Source organism: Lutjanus erythropterus, chromosome 11, assembly GCF_056507025.1.
Source record: "Lutjanus erythropterus isolate fLutEry1 chromosome 11, fLutEry1.hap2, whole genome shotgun sequence".
Lineage (NCBI taxonomy): Eukaryota > Metazoa > Chordata > Actinopteri > Lutjaniformes > Lutjanidae > Lutjanus > Lutjanus erythropterus.
The window spans coordinates 23334038-23360834 of NC_139327.1; the positions used below are offsets into that span (position 1 = coordinate 23334038).

General features: G+C 38.9%; 2 protein-coding genes across 2 annotated transcripts; one reads left to right on the top strand and one right to left on the bottom strand.

The window, feature by feature from the left end:
- The first annotated feature begins 21 nt into the window (after positions 1-21).
- LOC146319117 (uncharacterized) lies at positions 22-19018 on the top strand. The gene is made up of 7 exons (XM_084730635.1): positions 22-517; positions 1465-1589; positions 2897-3108; positions 9888-10034; positions 14019-14161; positions 16424-16635; positions 18056-19018. Exons 1-7 carry the CDS (start codon positions 368-370, stop codon positions 18381-18383), a joined length of 1317 nt encoding a protein of 438 aa, XP_084586761.1. The 5' UTR covers positions 22-367; the 3' UTR covers positions 18384-19018.
- A 757-nt stretch (positions 19019-19775) lies between these two features.
- Positions 19776-25624, bottom strand: bnip1b (BCL2 interacting protein 1b). Its single transcript, XM_084729716.1, has 6 exons — positions 25477-25624; positions 23711-23803; positions 23516-23607; positions 23017-23124; positions 20843-20961; positions 19776-20671 (listed from the first exon to the last, which is right to left on the bottom strand). The coding sequence occupies exons 1-6, from the start codon at positions 25558-25560 to the stop codon at positions 20475-20477; spliced, it is 693 nt and encodes a 230-aa protein (XP_084585842.1). The 5' UTR covers positions 25561-25624; the 3' UTR covers positions 19776-20474.
- Between the last annotated feature and the right edge of the window lie 1173 nt (positions 25625-26797).

The following is a 26797-nucleotide window of genomic DNA, read 5'->3' on the forward strand; positions in this document are numbered from 1 at the left end:
AACAAGTGTTTTCGCCCCTAAACCCAAGCAGATATTAACCACAGCGTTGCTACATTATAACACAGAATTCAGTTTGCACAACGTGCGCAACGAAGAAACAGCTAGTACAAATCTCGCGGTAGTCGCAAATCTAAGCCTCCCATCTAGACACGACGTGTGGCAACTGAAAAGATGCGCTTGATTTCTAATGCAGCCTGTACCTTTTCACTGTAGCACTGTTGCTCCGTCCCCAGTTGAAGATAGAACGAGTCAGCCACTACACGCTACGTGCAGAAACAAGCGCCGACCGCTCAGCTAATGAACTAGCTTTCGATGTAGCTAACAGGTAAGTAGAGCTAATTTAGCAAATATTTTACTTCGGTTGGTCATGGCGGAGGGCAGCGGTAACGTTAACGTTAGCCCGGCCAATCTTCCTCCGGGAGACCCGCAACTTATCGCTATGATTGTGGAGCATTTGAAGAACCGAGGGCTCTTCGACGAATTCCGTCGGGACTGTCTGGCCGACGTTGATACAAAGGTAACTGTCAGCTAACGCTACCCTAGCTGCTTCTATAGTCAGCAAACCATACTCAGACTTATGTTATTGCTAACAGTAGTGCTAAGCCTGTAATTAACATTTATGCTAGCTAGCTCTGAAGTCGATTGTAATTAAACTGGGATAAATTTAGCACTGTTTTTTTTAGTTGTTGCTACAAAATGCCTCACATGCAGGGTGCAAAATGCACTTTTTTGTCCTCCAGCCAATGGCCAGTGAATTTTCAAATTTTGTAAGCCACTCTGTAGATTGCCATTGTTAATATTATTTTTGGCTGGTGAGTGAAGTAAATTAACCAGCCACATGCATATTTTTCTAGTGTGTTGCTGGTGCTAATTTTGTTTTATATTTCCATAGAAAGGCTGGGCAATATGAGTCTACCTATAATCTTAGATTTGGGATTTTGGTATATCCTGATATGGCATAAGGATTGTCTTTTATTGAATTTAAGGCTGTATTGCAGTAAAGTGATACTCATAATGATGATAATATTAGCCTTTACCCACTTTCTCATTATATCCACGTTACTGATGATTACTGATCAGAAATCTCTCTGTGTTAATTTTTGTGAACGCACCAATAATCTCCACAACATTGTCACACTGTCAATATCATGGTATCTGATCAAAAAAAATTTGACATTTGATTTTGTCCTGTTTATTGGGTAGTTTAATCAACAGCAAGGCATCATATTCTGTAATATCATTATATGCTAGCACTATTTGAGAATGTATGGTATGTTGTTTTAGAGAAGAAATGCGTATATCAAGATATATATTGTACATTGCAGAATATCTTAAAAACAGTGATGTTATTTATAATTCATATAGTGCAGCGATATTTCCAAGTGCAGTATATTGTGCATTGCATGCTTTTGCTGTGTATCATGACCAAGTTTATGATGCTGATGTCATTATCTTTGCTGCCAGCCTGCCTATCAGAACCTGCGACAGAAAGTTGACAACTTTGTCACGTCCCAGCTGAGCACACAGGACTGGAACCCATCCATCAACAAGAACCAGATGAGGAATGGACTGAGACAAAGTGTTGTTCAGTGAGTGTTTACCTTTAACTGTCTTGAACTTGTTACATGTTCTGTGTACACGGTAAATGAATAGGGTAAATTGTACAGATACTTTTGGAATTCAGGATATTTTTGATGAAGAATTGTTTTCATTTGGAATGGCAGCCTTTTTATGGTAGTCTGCAGAGTAGTCTACAGTTAATGATTTTAAAGCAGCACAGCAATGAAATAGAAATCGAGCCAGGCTGCCTGGGGTTCTTCAAATGTCTAAATGAGATGGGGGACCCACAAGAGACAGAAAAAAAAAAAAAAAAATTAGTTAATCGGTCAGTTATTTTTGCGTTTAATTGTTTAATCATTTGCTTTATAAGACACTCGAAAACAGTAAAAGTGCCCAAGGTTACATCTTGAATTGTCTTGTTTTGTCAGACCAGCAGTCCAAAACTTAAAAATATTTGATTTGTAATGATCTGAAACAGAGAGAAACAGGAACTCTGCACTTGCATTTTAATGTTGACTGTACCCAACCTAATTACTCATTGATTAAACTTCACCGTGGTCTCTTCATGAGCAGGTACTTGTATTATTGTAAAGCCGAATAACATTCCCTCTTAATGGTTTGAGTATTTTAGTTCTTTTCCCACACCTCTTTCATCAGCCCTCCTTTCTTCTGCCCCCACGGCTGCACAGCAGTGACATCTGTGGCCTTACGCATTGTGTTTTTGGGTTGTCTGTTCATCCCATTCTCGTGAATGTGGTACCTCAAGAACGCCTTTTCTTCAAATTTGGTACAAACCCCCTTTTGGACTTGAGGATTAACATGATTAGATTTTAGTGGTCAAAGGCTAAGGTCACTGTGGCCTCATTACTGCTACATTCACTCAAACGTATATCTCAAGAATGCCCTGAGGAAATTTATTCAAATCTGTCTGCTTGGTATTTTGAACTGATTCGAATTTGGTGGTCAAGAGTTCCTGTGATCTAACACATTTTGGCCATAACTCAAGATTTTCTATGCAAATTATGACAAAATTTCACACTAACATCTAATAGGATTAAAAGATGTGAAGAAATTATGACATTTTATACCAAAACGTCAAAGGTCAGCTTCACAGTGACAACATAATGTTCAACTCTTTCAGTTCTCTGTAAACACAGTATCTGAGTGAAGACAGCATGAGTCACACAGGAAATTATTTACTGGAATCATACATGTCAATATAGTGATAACTTTCATTGCCACAAAAATACGCTTGATAACTTTAAAGTTTTCAACTACAGGGTGGTAGTTTTAGTTTTAGATTGAACTCTTTTTTGTTTGTTTTTTTCTTTTTTAGATCTGGTATGCTCGAGTCCGGTGTGGACAGGATCATCACTCAGGTCGTGGACCCCAAGATGAACCACACTTTCCGGCCACACATAGAAACTGCCATTCATGATTTCCTGTCAGGGGACAGGAGGGAGGAGAACGCTTCGACCAGTAACTCTGCACCGTCTGAACAGACAGAACCACAAGAGGCCCCATCTGCCTCTGGCCCCAAAACCCCCTGATATGGTTATGATGTTGTATGGCTGTGATAGCCTTCTGAAAGGTGCAGCATCAGACAAGAGGAGGACAAAGAGAAAGAAAAGGATGGAGAGAAGGAGGTTATTCCCTGATAAATGTTCAGCATGAGATGTTGTTTCATTACCCATCTATGCTGGAGGAGCTGGACAATGCTGAGCGGTGTGCTGTCACTGCACTGCACGGCTCTCTCTTTTAGAATGACATGGCACAATCCTGGATTATTATTTTTTCTTTAGGGTTTTTTTGTGTATGATTTCTATTCTGGAAAGTTGTATATTGTGTACACACATTTTTTACTAATAACATGTTGGCTAACAATATGTCAAACTTGAAAACTGTCACTGTACACTGATTCAGAATGATGTGTGAAGTTAATGGGCTGGTTGATTTCCTGTTAGGGGGATTAGAGGAAGTTGATCCTGCAGTTTCCATCTGAGAAATATCAGACTATTGAATTATTGGAAGACATTCATGTAAATACATTTTGTTAAGTATCTAGGGGTCTTAATTTTTCATGACACCATGTCAGGTTTTTTCCTGTCGGTGTATGTAATTAAAATGTAGTACTGAATGTACATCCTGTCTGCTTTACTAAATGCAGCTGACATCATAATCCTGTCTATCATCTTTTTCTTATTGCATTCATTTATACTTTATGTATTGATTCTTCTGAGTGATGGCAGTTATTTTTTCTGCTCCTTGCAATGAAAATGGAGAGTATAGATTGGTACCACCAGGTGGGGTAGTAGGTCTCAGTTTGGTATTTTTAAGGTAGAATTCATGGAAAAGAATTCCTAGACTTGTAATTTATTTTAGGGTCAACCCATGTGTTCCTCCACCTCAATGGTTTTGGTGTGACTGTTGGTCAGAAACAGGTGCTGTATGCATAATTTAGATGGGACAACAACTGCTTTACTATATGAGATGTACAACGTGAAGTCATGAGTTGACTCAGACTTGAGACTTGACTCTGTACATTTTGCAAGAGCCACAGATATGACATGTCAGAAGGGGGAGGTACACATTAAGTAGTATCTCTGTCTCTGAGGTGGCCAAATGTTTAGAATTTCCTTACAAGATCAAAGGCAAAACTCAGCAGTTTGCAGAAATGCTTTGGCACTCTTAAACATCTGTCCATCAGTTTTGAGTGTTTGTGTGTGTGTGTCATCACAGGTTGCGTAAATTTATTGATTTTCTTGTTTTTGGCAGGAGACTGATGCACACATTATGTGTGTCAGAGTGTGTGACTGTAAATGTGTTGCTCTTTGTTTGTCTGTGTGTGTTTGTACTGTGTGTCTGTGTGACGTCAGATACACATGAAAGTATTGCACTGAATAAATTGAATTGATGGATGAATTATTTTAATGATCCGTTGCCCCCATAAGCATTAATTAGTGGAAACACCTAATAATCATTTTTGAAATGCATTTTGTTAAGTGAATTATTTTCCTCCCTGCAAAACCATCAAAAAATAAATCAGTTTCAGGGTTAGACGCTAGTATTTTTGAAGCACTGACCCCACAGGCCACCTAGCTCTTAAATTTGGTGGCCAAAGTGCTTTTTTGTGACTTGCATATAAACGTAAACGTAAAAACAATACGAAAAAGGTAATTTAACTTAACACAGCCTTCCTTAACTATTGCACCTGTGTTCACTTTTGCCCTGAATTGTGATGTGGTGTTTCCTGATGGCATTGTCTCCGATGAAAACAAGCTAGACGTCTTTGCTAGTTGAGGAAACTTGTGGTACTTCGCAGTACAATAAATCCTTAGTTATGTCATATTGTAAGCACTGATAATGCATCTTTGATCCGTCTGCCTTCTGTGTTTCTGGTTCTTCTGTCAGGATTGTGTTAGCAGTTTGAGCAGCTTAGTAAACTCATACTTCAGCAGCCCTGACATGTCGGCAGCTAGCTGGTGAAGAGTACCATTCGCTATTTTCCTAACCAGTCTCAAGACTTTTGCCTCTGATTGGCTAGTAATTGTTGCCTTTGTCGGTTAGATATAAGCATAAGGAGTGATTGGTTAGTGTAAGATTATCAGGATAAGTGCAATAATCATACTGTTTAATTGGCATCTCTGTATGCCAAACATGTCTTGTGGATGGATTATACTCACTAATAGATTTGAACAAAATTTGAGTTTAGTTGTAGAATTCACCTTGAATTATTTTACTGAAGAAATACTGTGATGCCAAAACAATGCTTGAGTCAGATGTGTCAAAACCTGAGGACATAAAGTCTGCATGTGGTTTGTGTTAAGGTCTGCTTAAAACCAGCAGTGTAGTCCTTGAAGTGGATTAGGATCTGCGTCCTGTAGTGAATTGAACATAAACCCAAAGGTTATGTTAATGCTTCCTCCTCAGATCAATTATCACATAGCAGATACTTGTGAATCTGATCTATATGCGCACACACACACACACAAACAGACACAGAGACAGACATGTTGTTGACAACACGGTCATGCAAGAGACAGAGTACAAGAGGGTCCTGCATGTGTACTGTTTGCACAGTGGTGTCTATGTTCGTTAGTGTGCCATTTTGGACATGTGTGCGTTTGAGTGTGTGTGTTTGGTGTCAGGGTGAAGGGTCATTGTGTGGGTGGTCAGCAGGCTTGTGTAAGGGAAGCTGTGTGATGTTGTTTTTGAAGCAGGATGAGACAGAATGAGCGGGAAAGGTCAGGGGAAAAAAAACGTCCTCCAACAAGAGTCCAAACATTAGCCCCTGTAAGAGTATGTCTTCCCCAACCGGGCCCCTGCATGGATACACACATAAAACACACTCTGTCTTTCTACCTTGACCTCTCGCTACAACGCGCACACACACACGTCTCAACCTTGTTCAGCGAAGGCCTCTTGGATGCAGGGAAGATAAACCAGAGGAGGCAGGAGAGTGAGAGGTTTGAGATATTTATTTGACCCGCGTGGAGTCGCTGATGTCATGGTGTCACATGACTGCGCCTTCCCCCCCCCCGTGAATGTCAAGGGTCAGAGGTCATGGCCATCCTGAGGCAAAACATACAACCACAACAACTGGGCTGCGAGATTTGAACGCATTGTAAAGAAAAAAAAAACAAAGCTGAACTGACCTTGTTGACCTTACTTCATTGTGTCAAGTACTCAGAGTACAAAGTAGTTTTTCATGTTGTCTCACTGAACATTTTCTTACTTACCTGTACTGTTACTTCTATGCCCATGATAGTTTGGGTTTATATGATTGTTATGTCAGAGATTTCTCCTTCCACCTCATTACAATGGAAGTGAATTTGGGTGAAGCATTCCTTTAAATTCCCAGCAGTCCTTACTTAAAGCTATTATATTTAATATTTCTAATGTCTAAAAATGTTAGACAAATATTATTTTTTTAGTTACTTATACTTACTATTAAGGCTGCGCAATTAATCAAAATTTTATCAAAATCAAAATATAGGTTTCTTCAATTTTCAAATCATAAGAGGTGCAATATTTGTTAAAGGCAAAACATGGCTCAAAAAGCTTCTAAATTAATGAGATGTCCCGTCCAACAAATCAGATTCTACAGACTTAGAAAAACATCTTCATTTGGCACAGCTTCCTGCAAAATAATATCACACCATAGTCATTTTAACATGTTTTTCAATGAAAGTAAGACAAAGTTGTAAAATGCCCCACTTACTTTATTCCTACAATGGTCAAACACAGAGAAATCCTTAATTTATTCAAAGTAATGGTGTGTTTAGTTGCTAGTTGCTATAACTTCCAGGAAAACGGGGGATACATTGAATACACCAGAGAGTGAGGAAAGAAGTCAGAAGAAGAAGTCTGGCAGAAGTCTGGCAGTAAATGTACAGTGTAGGTTACAGTTTGTCAGTGAATAAAGGCTGTAGCTTCTTAAGACAAAAGCACCTTTGTGTATCAGTGTTTCCCCAACTGCTGGATTTATGTCACTATGACAATCAGGTCCGTCTATATAGAGGGAGTACTATCTGCCGTGGAAAAATGAAGTACAAGTACCAAAAGTGAGTGGAGTCGAGTTGTACTATGCAGTCTCTATGAGTTAAAATACTGGAGACCACTGATTGGTCAGAGAGAATTGAAGCAACTTCTGTTTTTTGTGCCTCTGTGCATTATGTTTTCAGATTATCCGTCCGTCTGAACGTCTGTGCCTGTGTCTTATTCTTGTGAACGCGATGTCTCAAAAAGATCTTGATGGTATTTTTTCAAACTTGGCTGAAACGTTCACTTGGACTCAAAGATGAACTGGTTAGATTTTGGTAGTCAAAGGTCAAAGGTCACTGTGACCTCGTGTCCTGTCTCAGTCTCTTGATTGCAATATCTCAGGAACCCTGGAATTTCTTCAGATTTTGCACAAACGTCCCCCTGGAGTCAAGGATGAATCGATTAGAATTTGGAGGTCAAAGGTCACCATGACCTCAGAAATCACGGTTTTGGTCATAACTCGAGATTTCATACACTGATTAAGACAACATTTAACACAAATCTATAGGATAGGATAAAATGATGAGGTGAGGTGACACGTAATATCTACAAGTTCAGGTTCACTCTGACATAATAATGTCGAGCTCTCTACCAGTCCTCTGCACTCCTCTGTAAAAATAATCTCCAAGTGAAGACATTATTAAATTATTCACTGGTGATAACTTGCATTATGTAAAAATATATATACTTACTACACTTACACAACCTTTTTTCATTATATTACATTGAAATCATAACATGTTTTACACCGGTGTGGACAGACATTAATGTAAACTGGAGGCATACAACTGTAAGATAGCAATTCTAGTTTTTCAGCAGCTTTTTGTCTTGTGTTTCCCAAGTGTTTGAAAAATATTCCCTGTGTGTTTTTGTTAGAGGTGTACAGTGTTGTGCATGAAAGCGCTAAGAGGGTGGTGTTCATTGAACATGCTCATATTTTTGGTGGACGGTGAACTAAACAAATCAGTTTGCAATTAATGAACGTGAACATGAGTGTCTTTCAGGATGAATTGTCACCTGATTAAAAATGTGTCATCGCAGTAGAGAGAAAGTGTGTGTAAATATGAACAGAAGTGCTGACGTGATATAAAAACTTTCTTTGATCATGAAGTCTCATGTTGCTCTGTAACTCCTGTGGTTCATCAGTGAAGTGTATAAATTACACTGCAGACTGGAGTCTGTTAACAGACAGATCTGCTCATCTCCATACATCTGTTTAAATGGAAGCCCATTTCTGCCAAAAAAAAGATCATTATAATGAAAAAGTTTAATGTAGAATCTCAAAATAATGACTTAGTATTTTAAAATATTGACTAAATCTCTAAATAATGAGAAACATTCTCAAAATTACGTGCATGCCAAGTCATTATTTGAAGATATTAAGTCATTCTTTGGAGATACTAAGTTGTTATTTTTAGAAATTTAATTATTTTGAGATACTAACAATATTTTCAGGTAAGGGAGAATGGGGCAACTAACATTTTTTAAACATTTTTGTTTGTGGTTTGAATTCTTTTAGGTGTCAGGCATCGCCTGCATTCAAAGCAGTTTATCTCTATTTTGCAGGAAGGGGTCCTTTTCTAAGATTTTAATTATGTGAATTGAGTTAAAAGTAATTTTACATTTGAAATAATACACATATATGAATATTGTGCGCCATTTAGTAAAATATCGTTATGTAGACAGTGTCCCTGGAAACAAAAGAAACAAAAGAACTAAACTAGTTCTTGTTTGAGACCATAAACTTAGATCAAATTTTTAAAAATGTGAACCATGAATGTTTACTAGTTCATTTTAATTTTTGTGAACTGAGCTTTGAACCAAGTACATCACTGGAGGTGTCTAGAAATGCATTGTAACTTTTTGTGTGTTGGTGTCCAGCCACATAAAGCTGGTACCCATTTTGTTTTGTTTTTTTGCCAATTAGACAGAGTCCACCACTAATATAAAGCATTAGTAAATGTTCTATTAACAACAATAAAAAAAATAGCTACACCTTATTATCTCTATGTAAACTGTAACTTAGAGCGTGATACTGGATACGTTGTGTAAGAACTCTATAGGCTTGTTTACATAAGCCTGTCAGACAGACATGAAGTGAAAAATGTGAGTTTACAGAAATGCAGCGCTCTAATAATTTATAAAACCTGACCCTCTTCACACACACACTGCTCTCTCTCTCTCTCTCTCTCTCTCTCTCTCTCTCTCTCTCTCTCTCTCTCTCTCTCTCTCTCTCTCTCTCTCTCTCTCTCTCTCTCTCTCTCTCTCTCTCTCTCTCAATCTGGGTGCTTCTGATACGTTCCTCGCTGCACGTCTCCCTGCCAAGAAAGCAGCTGCTAACACTCAAACACACACACACACACACACACACACACACACACGGCTGGCTGGTGGGTTAATTGAGTGTGGATGTCTTGAGTGGTTGACCTTCACGTACCCCCGCAGACTCACTCCGGAGGAACAGGAAGACCTTATAAGAACATTTTCACTGTGTGAATGCGGGATTAACTTTCTCCCCTCTCATTCTACCTCTTCTTTATTCAAACACGACGCACGCTGCTACTGGTGCTCCTCTTCCTCTCATCAATGATAAACTTCTGGTCGCGGTGTGGTGCGCGTTCACATGGCTGCGCTCTGATTGGTGGAGACACGCACACTCACGCGCGGCTCACATGCAGCTTTAAATATTCCGGCGTTCATACCGCGGTCACACTGTATAGGAGAATCTGCTCTGTAGGGTTCCGGCTGCTCCAGGCTGTAAAACAAACAAGTTGGACGGTTAGTGAGCACCATGCCGGCGAAACTGTCCGCTGCGTTTCTGGTGTTTTTTCTGCCCCTGGCCTGCCAACAGATGCTGACCGCGGAGCCGCACGATGTCCAGGAGAAGCAGCTGAGCCAGGCCAAGAGACGCCTCTCTCTGCAGAGCACAGGTGAGCTCTGACTGCAGGTGTGCTGCTGGCCCGCGCGGCACAGCGCGTCCGGATCCGTACGGTGTTTTACGCACACAGCGCGAGCCTCTGGTGGACGCACGTGGGTGGTGTCGAATCGATTGTTAGTTACTGGTCCTTTAATTGTTAGAAAATATTGAATTCAAAGGAAGTGCATGTTTGCTCGAAAGATTTTTGATGAATTTTTTGAAAGTTTCTTCAAATTGTCAGTGGTGGAAAGAGTGATGGAAATCTCAAATACTGTTAAATTACTAAAATATTAATCATTTACCAGTAAAAGTACTGGTGTTAGAAAGCTACTTAAGTAAAAGTACAAAGTGTTCTTCTCAAAAACTACTCGGAGTTCATTTTAACCAGTAACGTTTAATACATTATCAATAGCAGCTGTTCAGTGAAAGGAATTTCTGTTCCTTCAAATCTCTAAACTCCTGCTCTGCTCTGCTCAGTGGTCACAGTCACCTCTCAGGGTTGCAAATATTGTGCATTTTCCCAAACTGATGCTAACAATTGATTGATCATTAATGATTTATAACATACAAAACACATTTCTGTTATTTTTCTCATTTTCATTTTTTTCTTATTTAAAGTTTTAAGTTCCCTTATTCAACAAATGGCTGGGCCAGACAAAACAATGTCAAATGCAATTGCTGCCATTTTGAGACTATTGATTAAATATCCATGAATACATTTTTAATTGGTTAAATTCTCAGTGGCGATTAACGATTGATATCCTTACTCCAAAACTGTGCTGCTTCTTTGTTTAGTAGGGTTGCAAATTGTAAGGACTTTCCTTTGTTGATCATTGGTAACATTAATGATCAATTAATTGATTAATCATTGTTAAATTACAGAAAAAAATTTGCTCATACCAAACAATACCAAATGTGTTTTTCCCCCTAAATCAGCTTTATTTCCACAGCTATGTGTTGTATATTCTCTGACAGCATGACACAGTTTATGAAACATATTGATAACATGTGGAGTACACTCATAAAATAATCAGTTGTATTTCACATCTTTACTTGATAGTAGATTGATTAAATTTTTCTTCATTGATCAAATGACTAACAACTGATTCACGGATCATTGATCAGTTGTAATCAATCCTAGTGTTTCGTTTTACGTCCATATGTCCTGGTTTTCATTGGCCTGTTTGCGATAAGATTATTCAATTACGATTTTAAAAGCAAGTAGATTATTTGGTATTATTTGTTATTTGAGTAAAAGTACAGACTTGAAAATTTAAACCAACAACTTAGTTACAGTAATTTGAGTATTCAGTTACTTCCACCACTAGAAAGTGTGTATATGGTTTGTTTTTGGACAGGCAGTGGATTATGGCTTTGCTTTGCAGTGAAAAGCTTAAGTACGTCTTTATAGTTATTTTTCCATTCATTTATTTTATAGTTAATAACAGCGGTGGAAAGAGTAGGGGAGATTGAGGATGGTGGTCACACTTTTTGTATGAGCATCAGTCACTCAAAAACCTCAATTATATGTCTACTACACAATCACAGATTATGTAAGCTGATGTCAAATACAAAGATCTGTTTTTACAACCTACCCCTCTGCTGAGGTTACGACACTATCTGAGGACTGATGCAACAGTGAGAGGTAATATGCTGATTTAAGGTCCAGGCTATCCAATTGATAAAATAATAAACAGGATTGGATAAAGTAAATGATTTAAATAGACACAAACAAGCCGTGTCAGTGGACTGTGTTCCTGAGTGTGTATGTTTCACATAAAGGTTCAGTCACTCTCATATTTGTGTCAAAATCATATGGCTGCCCCTTGGGTGCAGGCTTTGTGAGCCCAGAGCTGACAAATGTACACACTTGACCCCTAAGTTCTTTTCGGCCTGAGTTTGTAAATTGTTCCATGTACACAATGCAGACATTCTCATCATTTTAATCACCTCACATCTGTCCCAATCCAAATATCTCAGGAACACCTGACACATTGTCTAACAGGATAAAATGATGAACTGATGACATTTTAGAAAGGTCAAAGGTTAACCTCACAGAGACATCATAATGTTCAGCTTTCCATCAGTCGTCTGTACTCCTCTGTAGAAATGGTCTCTAAGTGAAGACAGCAAGTTTATCACTGGGAATTATTCACTGGAATCACACATCTTGATAACTTAGATTTTGCTAGAAAAATGCACGTAATACCTTTTATTAAATTCTTTCAAGATATTCATAATTCATGAGTCTTGAGGATGAGTATTATGAGTCTAGACTGCAGCTTGATTGGTTGGTGGAGGCATCAAATCGCAAGATGGTAATTCTAGTTTACTGTGTATACATTATTGATAGATATATATACAAATATAGGCTGTAATTATCACCTGTAATATGCTGTCTGGAGACTGTCACTTTGAAAGCTGCTGGAGGTTTTTTAGGCAATTCTCCTTCACATCCCCTTGCAGTTATTATACCTATCTTTTTAAAATTTTGTATAAGTGTAAATAATTAAACAAATGACTGATAGGACAATTGTATGCATGGTCTGTGGTGTTGTGATGCTTCCCGGGAGAACACCTGAATTATGTCTGGTCAGTAACTGTAAACTGTAACTGTGATGTTAGTGGCTGTAATTCAATGCGGACCTCCGGAGGCTCAGTCCCGTCCAAGCACATTCCCTCCGTACCAGCGGAGCAGTGCATTACGGCACCTCCGGCCCAGAGCTGACCTGCAGGCAGCACGAACGGATAGTATGACAGCAGGAACAACAACATAACATATGCTGGTTAAAGATTAACTTAAAAACGAGCTGAAGAATCCAAACAGAAAAAGTTTATCAACCTGAAATGACACACTGCTCTCTGCAAAGTGAAAGTTCTGTTGCCCATCACTGATTTTGGACGGTTCAAGCTTTCTGTCGCCTCTGAATGATCCTTCAACCCGTCATAAGATCCTAGCGTCAACAACACTTCAGTTCAGTCAGATCTTTTTTGTGCATATAATGAAAGATAAGAAAAATAAAATACGTAAAAAAAAAAAAAACAGGTGGGATGAAAAAAGCCTACGAGATTGTAAAGAACCTACAGAGAAAAAAACAACGTCTTTTGCATTCATACAGTATTATCATACCTCATTTACACAATACTTTAGTCCTTCAAAAAAGTTGTTTCAAATCTTTTTTAAAAAATCAGACATGGGGCAGAAAGGCTCCTCCATGTGTCTGGACTTCTACACCTAACTGAAACACTTAAAAATCTCCTTAAATTAACAAGATGATCCATACACATATTGAACTCACAGCCGCCTAATTCACACCATTAGGCAACAAACCTTTCTGTTTATAAAGTTGATGCCGTGTAATGTCAAGACATGACAAAGTCCTCTAAGTCATCCTGACCTGTGATGGCTAACTTATGATGTAACTATCCCTGTATTCCAAATCACATACTGTTTTTTTTTTACTTTTAGGACATACTGCAGCTGTCCTTACAAAGTATGTACCGTTGCATGCTGTATGCATGCAGTTGGGATACACTACTTCCTCATAACATAGCACCTTGAACTTTGACCCTTTTCCTCATCATACACCCATCACAAAGGACTGTGGGTCAGAATTGCCAGAAAAGCATGTTGGCTTGCATACTGCAAATTTGCATTTGGAGGACAGAAGCAGTGCAAACAGAAACAGTAGTTTTTCACAGCACCTAAGCCAAATGAGCAGAAAAAACTGAGGTGTTCTGCTCAAGTCTTATGATGATAAGGGAATCCCTGCTGTTTATTCTGGCATTATGTTGGCTAAATTGTTTGGGACATTCAAATGTCAACAAGCATGTATGTAAACACAGTGGGTAATGTCACACAATATGTGACATAACCTCAATCATTTTGTCTGACCTGTATAAGGTGATAATGTAATTGCAGTGACAGGCCTCATGGTATCACTGTAGGGACATTAAAGCTGATCTTTCTCTCCGTGTGTTTTTCTGTCTCCGTCAGCTGAGATTCAGAGCTGCCTGGTGAGTTCGGGGGATGTCGGCTGTGGGACGTTTCAGTGTTTCAACAACAACTCCTGTGAAATCCAAGGGCTGCACCACATCTGTCTCACTCTGCTGCACAACGCTGGGCGTTACGACTCACAGGTAGGGAGCAACACGACAGTCTGACCTCACTTCATACGCTCCGACACTTCAAGTATTTTTTGACTGTAAATTGTTTGGCCCCTTCTGAACTAACTGACACTCTATGAAACCATGTCCAGGAGCAACCAATGGCAGGCTTAGATAAAGACACATTAGGATACATGTTTTTATTTCATTTAATCCTGTCAGTCATGACAGTCATTTGTGAAGAATGTTTTTTGTAAGGAGCAGTGTATAGTATGTGCGTGGTAGCAGTGGTCACAGAACAAACTGAGAGGGGAAGTGAAATGAGAGAGGGAACAGCTTGTCTGCTTTACTAGAATAGAAATGCATGAGAGAGTGATGCAAGTCTAATGTGTCTCCAGTATGAACAGGCACAGAGGATGATGTGTGAGTGATGGTATACTGGATATATACTGCACAGTCCCATACAATAACATAAAATATGATGCAGTAAAATATTGACATGAAAATGTCATGGCTGTGGGAAGTACTTGTCACTGCTTGGTTGTGAGGTGTTTTGCATCCTTGTTAGACTAGAAGTAACCATATAACGTTACTATAATCAGTATATTTACAATAACATAACATTGTGACCGTGTGAAAGGAGTCGCTCGTAGTGATGAACCTATGCAGAGTGATTGCTTAAATCTGCAGCTTTACAGTGAGGTTCAGCTCATTGTTGAGCTTTTGTGTCACTCTCATTGTTCTTATAGCATCGTTTTAAACCAAAACAGGCAGCTTATTTCAGCTACAAAGCTCTAAAACCTACTGTACACTACCTGGCTTGGCACCAAACAGCAGGCAGACAGAGTTAGCAACTAGCTGGCGAACATAACATGGAACATTTAGCGGGTAAAATGCCAGATACTTCCCTCGGGATTTGGTAGACACCAAAAACAGAGCTAAAAGTGAGTGAATACTGGACTTGTGCTCATCAGGTGGTCAGAAACATGTCTTAAAATAAATGTTATTATCACTCTGATGAATGTGTAAATAAGCAACTGTTTGCTAATAGGTTTATCATATCTGTTTAAAAAAATGTTGATGATTTTATATTGTCCCCAAGTGGCCATAAAATCTGTTATGACATGTTTAACGTGTCAATTTCAGAGATTTCAGTCCTGGTTTACAGTTTACAGTTTACTACAGGTCACAGAACTCTGGGGGCCGCAAAGCAAACTGTTGTTTTTTTAACACAGAATTCAGGTGATAATTGGCCGTCATTCTGGTTGCAACTGTGATCTGATCTGCAATCAGCAGGGAATAGTGAAAGGAGTTGGTTAACTCACTGAGAAATTGTTGTGCAGCTTGTCACCTGCAGCTCTTCATGTCACAGCTCACTATGGCTGCTCCTGACTTTACTTCCCGCAATATTTAAAAGGGATCTGCTGTCAAAAAATGAGTGACCATTGCTGTGTAGACGCATTGTTGAATAAACTTGTGTTGTAGCCTGCATGCCATGGACGGACAGTGTGTTGTTAGTGGTGTTGACAAATAAGGACCACACATGCTGGGGCTCTTGTATTGCGTAGTGTAGCTGGTTCAGTGTGACTATGACAGTGACAGAATGCTGAAACATCTAAGATGTTATCAGCTGCATTTAAATAAGGTCTTCATCTGCGTTGACGGAGAGCCAACGGGAGACCTATTCCATCAAATTAATGCAGAACTAGGAGATGCCACCATCTCTTCAGATGTGTGCTGTCGCTTGCAAAAAGTTGGACTTTAAGTTACAGTATGTTGCTGGTCATGGTGACTCACTGTAAGAAGATATTGCTGTACTTTCACACTGTAAAAAGATACATATGACCTGTTCTTTCACAACATATGCATGGTCACAATTTTAATCCAGTGTAATGTAACAAGACTGTTACTTCATTCAGTCTTTATTAAGTCATGTTGCTTCTTCTTTTGTTATTAAGCTCACAAATCCCATCCTCACCAATCTCATCAGGGACTAAAAGAGATTTAAGAGTTTTCTTTAAATGCAGAAAACCACTCTTACTAAAGACCCATCCACATCACTGTGGCATGTACAGAAACCCAAAGCTTGACAGCTTGCCTTGTTACAGATGCTAAGATATAATTGGACTCCAAACAAATGCTAATTTTTGCTGAATCTTATTGCCAGCATATTAGCTATAACAAGTTAAAACTGTAATGTGTTTTTCAGCTTGTTTTGGAGTTCCTCTGCCAGATTTGACAGTGTCATCAGAAATGTCCAACTGATTCCTTCTGTTGTTCTCCTCCTCCTCCCAGGGCAAGTCATTTGTGAAGGATGCACTGCGGTGCATGGCGCTGGGACTGCGGCAGCGCTTCAGCTGTGTGAGCCGCAGGTGCTCAGCAGTAAAAGAGATGGTGTTCTCGCTCCAGAGAGAGTGCTACTCCAAACACCAGCTTTGCCTAGCGCTACGGGACCACATGGACACCATGGGCAACCTGGTCCAGTTCCACCTGATGTTTCCGCCGGGGTGAGAGAGACACACGTTAGCAAACAATCAGCAAGCTTCTATTACCACCTGAAGGAAAAAGTCGAAACAAAAAGTCTAATCATCAGTGAAACCATCCTCTGTGAAATTTGCAGTTTTGTTCTTTGGCCTTGTTTACACCAGGCATTAATATACATCTTGCATGATGTGATTACAAGTGGACAGTTCTGACTGTGACAGTGCAGACCTGAGGTTAGAATGTGTCTACATATGCGTGTAATGACCACTTATGATTGGCTCTCACTTGCTTGCTCTATAAACATGTACATCATTTCCTCTTACAAAGACCAAATGAGTTTTTAACCGATGGAAGGCAGCAGTATACTTCCCGTGCAAAATCTGCTAGAAATCAAAAGAATAAGGTTGCAGACCTTGGTGCTACGTCTTGTTGTTCTGACTCTCTGGCCCAAATCAGACAGTGTATTTTGTGTGTATTCAATGAGAACCAGAATGAAACGGATAGCAGCATGATTTAGTACATACTTCCCACTTATGCAGAGGATGTATGATGAGTAGATTATCCTTTAATGTGGCCCATTACACATTTGCATGCACACTGCTGAAAGAATGCGGCCATATACAGCCAAGGCCCCTCTGAATGTGGTCTGCACGATTGGATCATGATGTATCCTCAATGCATCTTGGGTACATTCACACCTGTATTTATAGTTGTCAGCTTGTGAGTGTATCTCCCAAAATGCATGTTAAAGGTGGGGTAGACAATTCTGGAGAAAGAAAGTTGATTCTTGAGTCTTATTTGCAAGTATTCAAACACTGACTCTTAATGTTCGGTTGATTGTTGAGTCTCATTGTTTTGTTAAGCGGAGACCCACCAACCCAAAATGTCGGTATATGACAACCTGTTGCAGTATATGACAACATAGCGCTAGCATTAGCTAATAACACTTAAACTGTAGTGTCCTTTTAGTAGAGCTGAACACGAAACAAGGCATTTATAGGTAACCAAAATATTAAGATTAACTGTCATGAACTAAAAGGACACCGTGAAAGGATCAAAATTCCAATATGAAAACATGGACAACACCCAAAAACAAGTTCACGTATAATTAAATATTCACAGTGTGTTGCTACAACTCTATCCTGATTGACAGGTTGCCGTGGTAGCGACTTGTCAGTTACAGAGTAGCAATGCCCTAAAGCAGGGATGTCAAACACAATATCATTGCGGACCACATCAGCAATGTGGTTGCCCTCGAAGGGCCGGTTGTACGTGTATGACTGTATAAATATATCTACTTGTTCACATGTTGTGTTACATAATACAATATGATGTTACAGAGTCTCAGTTTAAGATAGTAAATATACCACGAGTCTGTTTTCAAAGGTGGACACGTGAACATAACAACAAGTCATTTTCTCTTGTGTGTTCTTGTCCCAACAGGCCATATGTGGAGCTCATGAACTTCCTGTTGAAGTGTGGAGACGAGGTCAGGTCGTGGGTCGGCCGGCGGCTGCGCGGGCAGTGTGAGCAGCACTGGGGGGTGCTGTGCAGCAGCTTCGGCAGCACCTGCCCTCTCAGCCAATCGGACAGTCCGCAGTACACCACCGCTCCACCACCCACCACGCCCTGGACGGTCACTGCTCAAGGGGCTCCGCAGCAGCCGACCGGAGCAGCTGAACCAGAGGACAGGAGCACGCTCAGTAAGATTGACAACGCGACTGAACCTGGTCTCTCTGTGTCTGATAAATCCAACGTTACTGCTTCATAAACAGCTAGGCGAGAGGTGCAGACAGGGTACACACAGATACAAAAATCATGCACTTACTTACTATGATATTAGTAGTAGAATGAGTAAAAGTAGTGGTAGAAATATTCAGTGTAGTGTTGCTGGTGAAAGCAATGCATCATAACTTATTTAATCTGTTGTTTATTTGTGCTATATGAATATTTTTCTTTACATTTAACTTTGTACAAGGATGAAAACCAATTATCTACCTCACTACAACATCACAGTAAACCACAATGGCTGTATCCTTCAGCAGAAGGCGTGGACACACACGAGTAAACACTACAGGGAATTTGTCTCTAGCTCAAGTGCAGCTCAAAGTCAGTGTTCTACTATTCTATTTAAGTCTGTTTTTATATTTATGAGGATTGTTATGTTATGCACCGTATAGTTGGCACACTATCAGACGTTATCTTGTAGACAGTCAGGATCAGTCAGTCTGCAGGAAGGGAAGCACTCTTTGGTTATATGTTTTATAAATATGTATTTTTGACGATCACATTTCATACAGAACCCAGGTTTCAAGCTATGTTTTGTAAGTTTTTATTTAAATGAATCTAAAAATACATTTGTAAGCATTTTGATTGAAATTAAATTACATCGATGATGTTACTGGACAGAGAGAAGTGTCCGTTTTGTCCTCTAAAATAGCTCTCAACACAAATTCACAGTGTAGGAGCCGAGATGGTGATAAACATTGGATATCCTGCCATCTAGTGGCACATCAGTGGAAATTCTGCACAAAAACATATCCTTCAATATGCTGCAAATGTTCAACTTTATTAAAAACAAACAGACTTTCTGTTTGACATTCACACAATCTCTGAGTCAACACGGTGAGTAAGTAATCAGATATCTGGCTCAGTAGTCTGGACGTCCAGTTAGAAGAAAGAAAGGCACAAGGTAAACCCGTCAATAACTGTAACAACAGCCGTCCAGAGCAGACCAACATAAACACTTTCTACAGTACGCTGAACACACACATACATTGTAATTGGACAAAATGTAAACAAGATAGTTATTACATACTATGGCCTTGAAACTAGTTAGTCCTGAATGCCAGAAGAAATATTAAACTTATAGTTGAGATTATCTGAAATTAGGTTGTACAAGGTGGTTATCGATAGTCAGTGTATTACGCACAGTAGATGGTGGTTGACATGCCCCCAGTTTAGAGAAGTAGCAGGTGTGTACCATTATAGGAACCTAAGCAACGAACTACGGTCTACCACTGCCTAAATCTGTTAGTTTGTTAGCGTTATTGTGCATTTTTGAAGAATCCAAGCTTACCTTTTAAAACACCGAAGTCATACATTAACTGATGTTGACCACCATCTACTGTAGTTAATACAATGACTATGGATAAGTACCTCAAACAAGTAATATTTGTTTAAGGCGTCAGTATGCTTCAAAGTGCTTTTCTAAAACAGTCGCTGTTTGCGGTGTCTGGTCATGTGGGCAGAGGTGTGAAGGTAGGCAGGATTTAAACTTCTCTCAACTCACTTTTCATGGCACCATGGATTTCTTTCATGGAGACACTGACTGAAAGTCTGCAACCTTTTCGTAGTTTTAACAAATTGTACTGAGACCGAACAGTAATTCAAAAGCCACAGAGTTCTTGGAGATAGCCAGGAGGAGGCAACCGCAGCAGGCTTTTTGTCCTGGCTGGTGTGCAGCCATTTGCAAAAAGCATAAAACTTGTGCCTTTGGACACGGTTTACCTCCAGACCGCATTTGTTTGAAGCATTCTGAGGCTTTAAACCTATTGCTGCTGCTGCATAAACCTCATAATGTTTAGTGTTGTTTAAGTAACTCGGCTCTTTTTGCTTCAGTTAAAGATGATCTTAAAAAACCCTTGATGCCCATTTTGTAAACACACATATTGCATATTGTTCAAGCTAAAAACAACACAACTAAACATGAATGTTTTTACCCGATATCGCCTCTCTGTGCCACCAGTCCAGCCTCAGTGCTGTTTCTGACTCTCCATGTAGTCCATGTTTCTGCTCCATACCTGCTAAAACTCCTTGCGGGCTGGAAAACACTCTTCCGACAGCCTGGGTGTGCGCCCAGCTAAATAAATGGGAAGAGACGTTTCTTCAGGATGTAGAGGACAGTAGCGAGGAACAGGGCCAGAGCGAGGAAGATGAGTAGCTTGTCTGTCAGCTCCCGCCGGTTGTATTTGAGGATCAGTTTCCTCCCCAGGTGGATGGTTCCTGTCATGTTCTTAAACTCCTCATTGGTTTCCTGCACCGTCCTGGAGGAGGTGGCTGTAGTGAGGAGGAGAGTCATTAAAGGCTTAGGAGGGAGGAAGATGGGGTTGGAAATGTTGATGGGAGAAACATTAAAGGATTTTCACAGGGAAACACTGGATTTACCTTTTATACACAAAACATAACCCTAATAAAAGTGCACAGACACATGACAAGGAGGTATTTTACCCAGAGTGCCGATGGTGTCCTCACTCTGCTTCACCTGTTCAGCCATCATCCTGCTGATAGACATGAGACTCTCTGTGATGTTGCTGCTGGTTTCCACCAGGGTCTCCTTGGTCGCCTTCCTGAGACAAAAACACACAAAGCCGACCAGATGATGCGTGATTGCAGCAAAATGGTGTACTCTACAATGCAACACAGAAGCAATGATGTACTGTTTAATTTATCATATTGTGTGTGCAGGTGTTAGTTTATTGGAGTCCCAAAAAAAAAATCTGTTTCTCCTGGAATAGTTTCTGTAGAGAGCATCCTGACTCTACCGGCAAAGCAACGCTCCAATGAACATCTGCTTTAATTTTCAATTAATGTACTTTTTAAACAAAATATAATAATTTCAGCTGATAAATGTAGAAAGTAATGACCTCAAAATAATGACATTACATTAAGGTTGTTCTGATATCGATGCCAGTATGAGAGAATGCTTCCAGTTCTGCCTAAAATGCTGATGTCAGTATTGGTAAGTATGCCAGTCTATGCTCCAGTCCGATTCAGCATAATTCATTTGTCACAAAAGTGGACCATGTTACTTCCTGGTAGCAACCTGTACATGGTTTTTCCCCAGGATGGCCAAGTCATGTTCTATGTATGTATTTGTTCAACAAAAGGTTTAAAGCCCCATTCAGAAAGGATTAATGTAACAGGGGGAGCTGAATAATAAACATTTTAACGACTGGAAATTTACTAGAGCTGCTTCTCTGACAAAAAATGATATGCTGTAAGAAAACTATGAAACCTTCACTACCAGCAGGTTTTGTCTTACTTTGAATATTCCAATTATTTACCTTAGTGATTTAGCTGTAGTACAACTATTTACAAAGACTGCTGCAAACTACTAAAATATTTGTTTCTGAATATTGAGGCAGCTGCTTTTATAGTGACTACGTTTACATGCTGCTGTGCAACACCTGTCCTGCTTATAGCAGCCTCTTTGCATTTTCAACAAACCAACAGATTACAAGGCTGGAGAAGAGATGCATGCACAAAAGAAACATCCACATTTCTGGTTGGAAGGAGAAACTCACCTACTTTTAAACATTATGCAAGACTTTGATATCCACAGGTTTTTGGATATAATGTATGACTCGTGGGACATATTACGTTAATTAGAGTATTCACCGCTGCATGTTCATGCAAATATTAGTGGAATATTCATTTTCATTAGCCATGTAAATAGCTTTGTGGGAATATCATCTTTTTCAGAATGAGGGCAAAAAAAACCCCTGAATATTTTGTGCATGTAAATGGAGTCATTGTGACCTGTGGTATATTTGCCAGGGTTGCTTCTGCAACAGACAGTGAGATGCTGCAGGAAAACCATGTGACTTTCATTACCAGCAGCTTCTGTATTATTTTGACTAATAAAATTACGTAATAATTTAGTTGTAATTAAATTATTAACAAAGACTTTTGCAAACAACTTAAATGTCTGTCTCAATATCTATATTTGGTTGCTTTTACCATGGGAAAGAGGCTGCAACAATGTTCAATTTATGTAGGTTGCTGCTCATAAAATCAGCTTGGCAATAAAAAGATAGGCCAACCAGAATCACCTCTAACATGACATTAAAACAGCCCGTCTGATGAGCTGACGCTGTCTTTGTCTCTTAAAATATCTTTACTTTCCTTTAGGGTTGGCAAGAATCCTTTTCTGCTTCTTCAGTCTTCTTCAGTCACACTGTGATAAGTAACCGGAAGCTCAGCTCTATATATAAATCTCAGAGATACACTTTGAAAATGCGAAGAGTCTCTCCTGGCTGGACTTCAGTTATTGGAAGACTAGCGAGTTTGCCAAAAACTGTAGGTAATTGGGGCTTTAATTAGTGCTGGATGGAAGACAGGATTCATACAGCTATTAAGAGTCAAATTCAGGCACTTACAAGGTCTCTCAATGCTTTTATCATCACATCTAAATTGTTTCTATAAATGCGTGCCAATTCCTTTACGCCCACAGCAATCAATGTATAATGTCACTGTTTATTTTACCAGCGGTTTACATTAACACTGGTGGTATATTCTCATCATTATTATTTAATGCTTGCTAATCTCCACAGTATGGGATCAACAGTGGACTTACTCACGATTTTAGCACCACAGCAGAGCCTCAAGTGGAATCCACTAACCTCTGTCTGGTGCTCTGGGTTTCTCCTCCTCGCAGCAGCTCATCCTTCTCCACATTGTCTATGGCGAGTTTACAAGCCAGGTTAGCTTTCCTCCACGCTGTCCGGTTACTGCAATCCACAGAAAAATAAACAACACAGAAACCAGCTTTGAGCACTGAAGCTTCTCATCCTGACTGTTGTGTCTGAATCTGATGTGTGTGAAGGCTCTTTAAACCCACCAATCACAGTCTTATTACCTTCAGATATGGATGTACTGTACATTTTCTTTTGCAGGATAATTAAAAACTGTGCAGGTAAAGGCAAAGAGGGGCTCAAACCAAACATGACATCTCATTTTCATATGTTGACTGAGATCAAGTCACTCACTTAAAGATACTGGAGAGAACCCTGGCATTTTAGTGATAACACTGATAATGTTAATAAATTCAGTGAAAGGGCAAAGGAAGATGATTGCTGACAAACATGCTAGATTTTTTCATGTCCTCATATGTCCACACACCTCATCATTTGCCTTCGTTGGCTCTCTGTCTCCACCTGGATAGCCAGTCTGTCCAACTCTCTGTCCTGCTCTTTGGCCATCTGCTCCAGATCCTGACAACAACAACAACACACATCAAATAAAACTGTTTTAATTTTAAAACAGAAATCTGTCAGATGCAGCACAGTGTGTATGTGTTGTGATACGAGGCCTGACCTGTATTCTGAGTCTGAGCTTGCTGAACTTCTCTTTGACCTGAGAGTTGAGCTCCAAGAGAGCTGACTGAGGTCCAGGGCAATCCCTAATGTCCTGCAGGTAACACACACACACACACACACACACACACACACACACACACACACACATGCACACGCACGTGTTAATATGTTCATGATTAATTAGGATCAGTCTGAGCAATACTAACACACTTATTGTATTCAGTTTTGTTTTGGTTTTCTTTGAAAATACAGCCTGACTTGAAGCACACTGTGGGTGTAAACTTTGAATACAGACTCTTAAAATCTTCAAATAAATCAAAGATCAATCTATATAATTAAATAACATGCATTTTTACTATAAGTTACATGATAATAGCCTGATGATGATGCTCATGCAGCAAGGCGCTGAAGAGCAGGACTGATGATTATCCAATTGTCACTACTTAAGAACATTTTGGCAAGATTACTCTTGAAATTAAATGACCAAATAGTCTTTCATTGATTTTACTTATATTACTTTTATTGACTATTACACAATATTATTTAGATTATATAAAATATATAATGTAATGCTCTCAAATAACATATAATAATAATTTATGATTAGCCTAATGTTAAACCTGCAACTAACAAACACTTTCTTTTTTTTTAAATTATCTTAAGATTTATCTACTTGTAGGGCTGCAACTACCTGATGATCATTTTCTCTATTGATCAATATGACAACTATTTTCACGATTAATTGTTTAGTCTATAAAATGTCCATAAATTGTTTAAAAAATGCTCATCACAGTTTCCCAGAGTCCAAAGTGACATATTTAAATTGTGTATTTTGTCCAACTAACAACCTTAAACTCAAAAATCCTACAATTACAATCATAAATGACAAAGAAAAGCAGTAAATCTTCTCACAGTACAGAAGCAAATGTTTGAAATTTTAGCTTGACAAATAACTGAACCGACTAATTTATTAGCAAGACAGTTTATGATTCATTTTCTTTCAATCGACCAATAATCGCAGCTCTACTCTCCAGAATAGTCAATTAATAATTTGTTTTAGAAAATGTAAGAATGTAGTACAAAAAACCCAAAAACTATTCTCCATAGCTCCGTCTAAATTATATCAACTCTTTTGTTTTTTCAAACCAACATCCGAAAATATTCAGTTTACTGTGAAGTAAAGGAAAAACAAACAAACAAAACCTTTAAAATTTTAAAAATATGAACAAATATATGATTTTCATGCAACCAATTTGTGCATCCAGTTGGTCTTAAATACGTTTTGCACCTTACTTTCAGATGTTTGTTCAAATAGTCTGGTGCGATGGCTAAAAATAGGTCATATTTAAACGTTTTGACACTAATAATCACTTATACGTTTAATCAATCAACAATCTATTGAAACTAGTTCTGGTTTGATGCCAACAGTAGAAGTCCGCATCGCTGTTGTCTCAGTGTTGTGGAGAAAGTTTAGTTTTCACATCTTAATTCACATTTGACGCAGACATCGAGCGAATAAATCTATCAGCAGTGACTGGAGGAAAAGAAGCAAAGTTTTATAATTACAAGTGATGGACATACAGTTTCCTCTGTCTCTTCTAACTATCTTTTAATTGTTTAACAGTTAGCTAACGTTAGCTTAGCATTAGCTTCAATTTTGTGTTGGAGCAACCTGTTGTGTGATGCCTCTCTCCACTACAAAACCAATACCAGCATGAGGGCTAAAATATATCAATACACAAATCACACGGTTCCAGATCTTACCTGAATGAGGGCCTTAATTTCTAGGTCATATTTTATAATTTCTTGTCCACAAATTCGAACGTGTACATCCGCAGAAGACGCCATATTTGTTTTTGTACGGCAACGCCGCAGGACCAAAACACATCGCGCTCTGCTGAAGGCGAAGGTGTGACTGTTTTTTCTGTCAGACTGACAGAATAAATAACCATAGATAGTGGAATACTCGCTTGACGAATGATGGAATAATAAACGAATGTCTGATGTAAAAATAGAATAAAACCTCAGCCAGTTAAAGAAAAAAAAAAAATGACGTGACTTTCCCCATTCTCAAAGTCAGTTATTATAATTAGCAAAACTAAAGCTTAACTAAAACTAGGTGTGTAAACGGACAGTAGAAATAGGTGGGGAAAAAACATTTTAGCCACCTGAAATAAAAATAAAAAATAGACTTCAGGGGAAAAAAGAAAAGTAACAATGTTGTATGTTTACAAAAGTGACTAAAAAAAAAAAAACATACAGGAAATGTCTCATGTTAGTCTTTATCCATTTGCTCAAATTTGTCAACAGAATAAACATAAGAAGGAGTTGGTGCATGTATTTATCTACATGGCTGTGAGTTAATGTCTTTCATAAAGTGTTTTGTTTGTAATGTAATACTCTAAGTACACACACACACACGCATCAGATATGTCACGTTTTAAAACCCAGGTATAATCCCACAAATGTGTTATGGGTTTGTCCAAAGCTGGATGATTTCAGGAATTTTTAAACAGCTTGTATATAAACAAGGTGTCACTGACTGGTTTGCATTAGAACTGGTTTGAAGATAAATACTGCATGAAAAATAAAGTCAAAGAGGCAGGGATCCAGGTTTTACACTGGGTTCACTCTGTCTAGTAAACATTTCGGCTTTAAGAGAATAGACTATGCATGTGATTTTTGTTATTTATATCATTCTTTTCTGCTCATTTCTTTTTGGTAAAGATGCAGAGTTTTATAAAATTAGTACTAATATCCATATTACTGTATGATGAGATGTTCTGTGTTGGGGTTTGTGGGATGGAAATGAATGTTTTCGACATAATTAAGATGCTGATCATTCTTGGTAAATGCTGCATTTGGTGTGGTCCTGCAGAATTTCAGTCATCCAAATTTAATATCCCAGAGATCCAAACCAACAGTGAATTTAGCCCTGATATAACTTATTCCTCTGCACCATAGATCTTCACTTCAAAAACCATAATTGAGCCACTGGGTTACACTGGGTAACATTCTTTAAAGGCACTGTAGTTCATATTCTGTAAATCTCACATACAACTTCCTGGAGCTGTACATACCTACT

Excerpts from the sequence above, each read along its gene's own strand:
- bnip1b (XM_084729716.1), bottom strand. The coding sequence starts at position 25,560 with ATGGCGTCTTCTGCGGATGTACACGTTCGAATTTGTGGACAAGAAATT. Across the intron at positions 23,608-23,710 it reads AGCTCAGACTCAGAATACAG|GATCTGGAGCAGATGGCCAA; the intron begins GTCAGGCCTCGT and ends TGTTGTTGTCAG. Across the intron at positions 20,962-23,016 it reads ACCCAGAGCACCAGACAGAG|GAAGGCGACCAAGGAGACCC; the intron begins GTTAGTGGATTC and ends TTTTTGTCTCAG.
- LOC146319117 (XM_084730635.1), top strand. The coding sequence starts at position 368 with ATGGCGGAGGGCAGCGGTAACGTTAACGTTAGCCCGGCCAATCTTCCT. Across the intron at positions 14,162-16,423 it reads CTGGGCGTTACGACTCACAG|GGCAAGTCATTTGTGAAGGA; the intron begins GTAGGGAGCAAC and ends TCCTCCTCCCAG. Across the intron at positions 16,636-18,055 it reads CACCTGATGTTTCCGCCGGG|GCCATATGTGGAGCTCATGA; the intron begins GTGAGAGAGACA and ends TTGTCCCAACAG.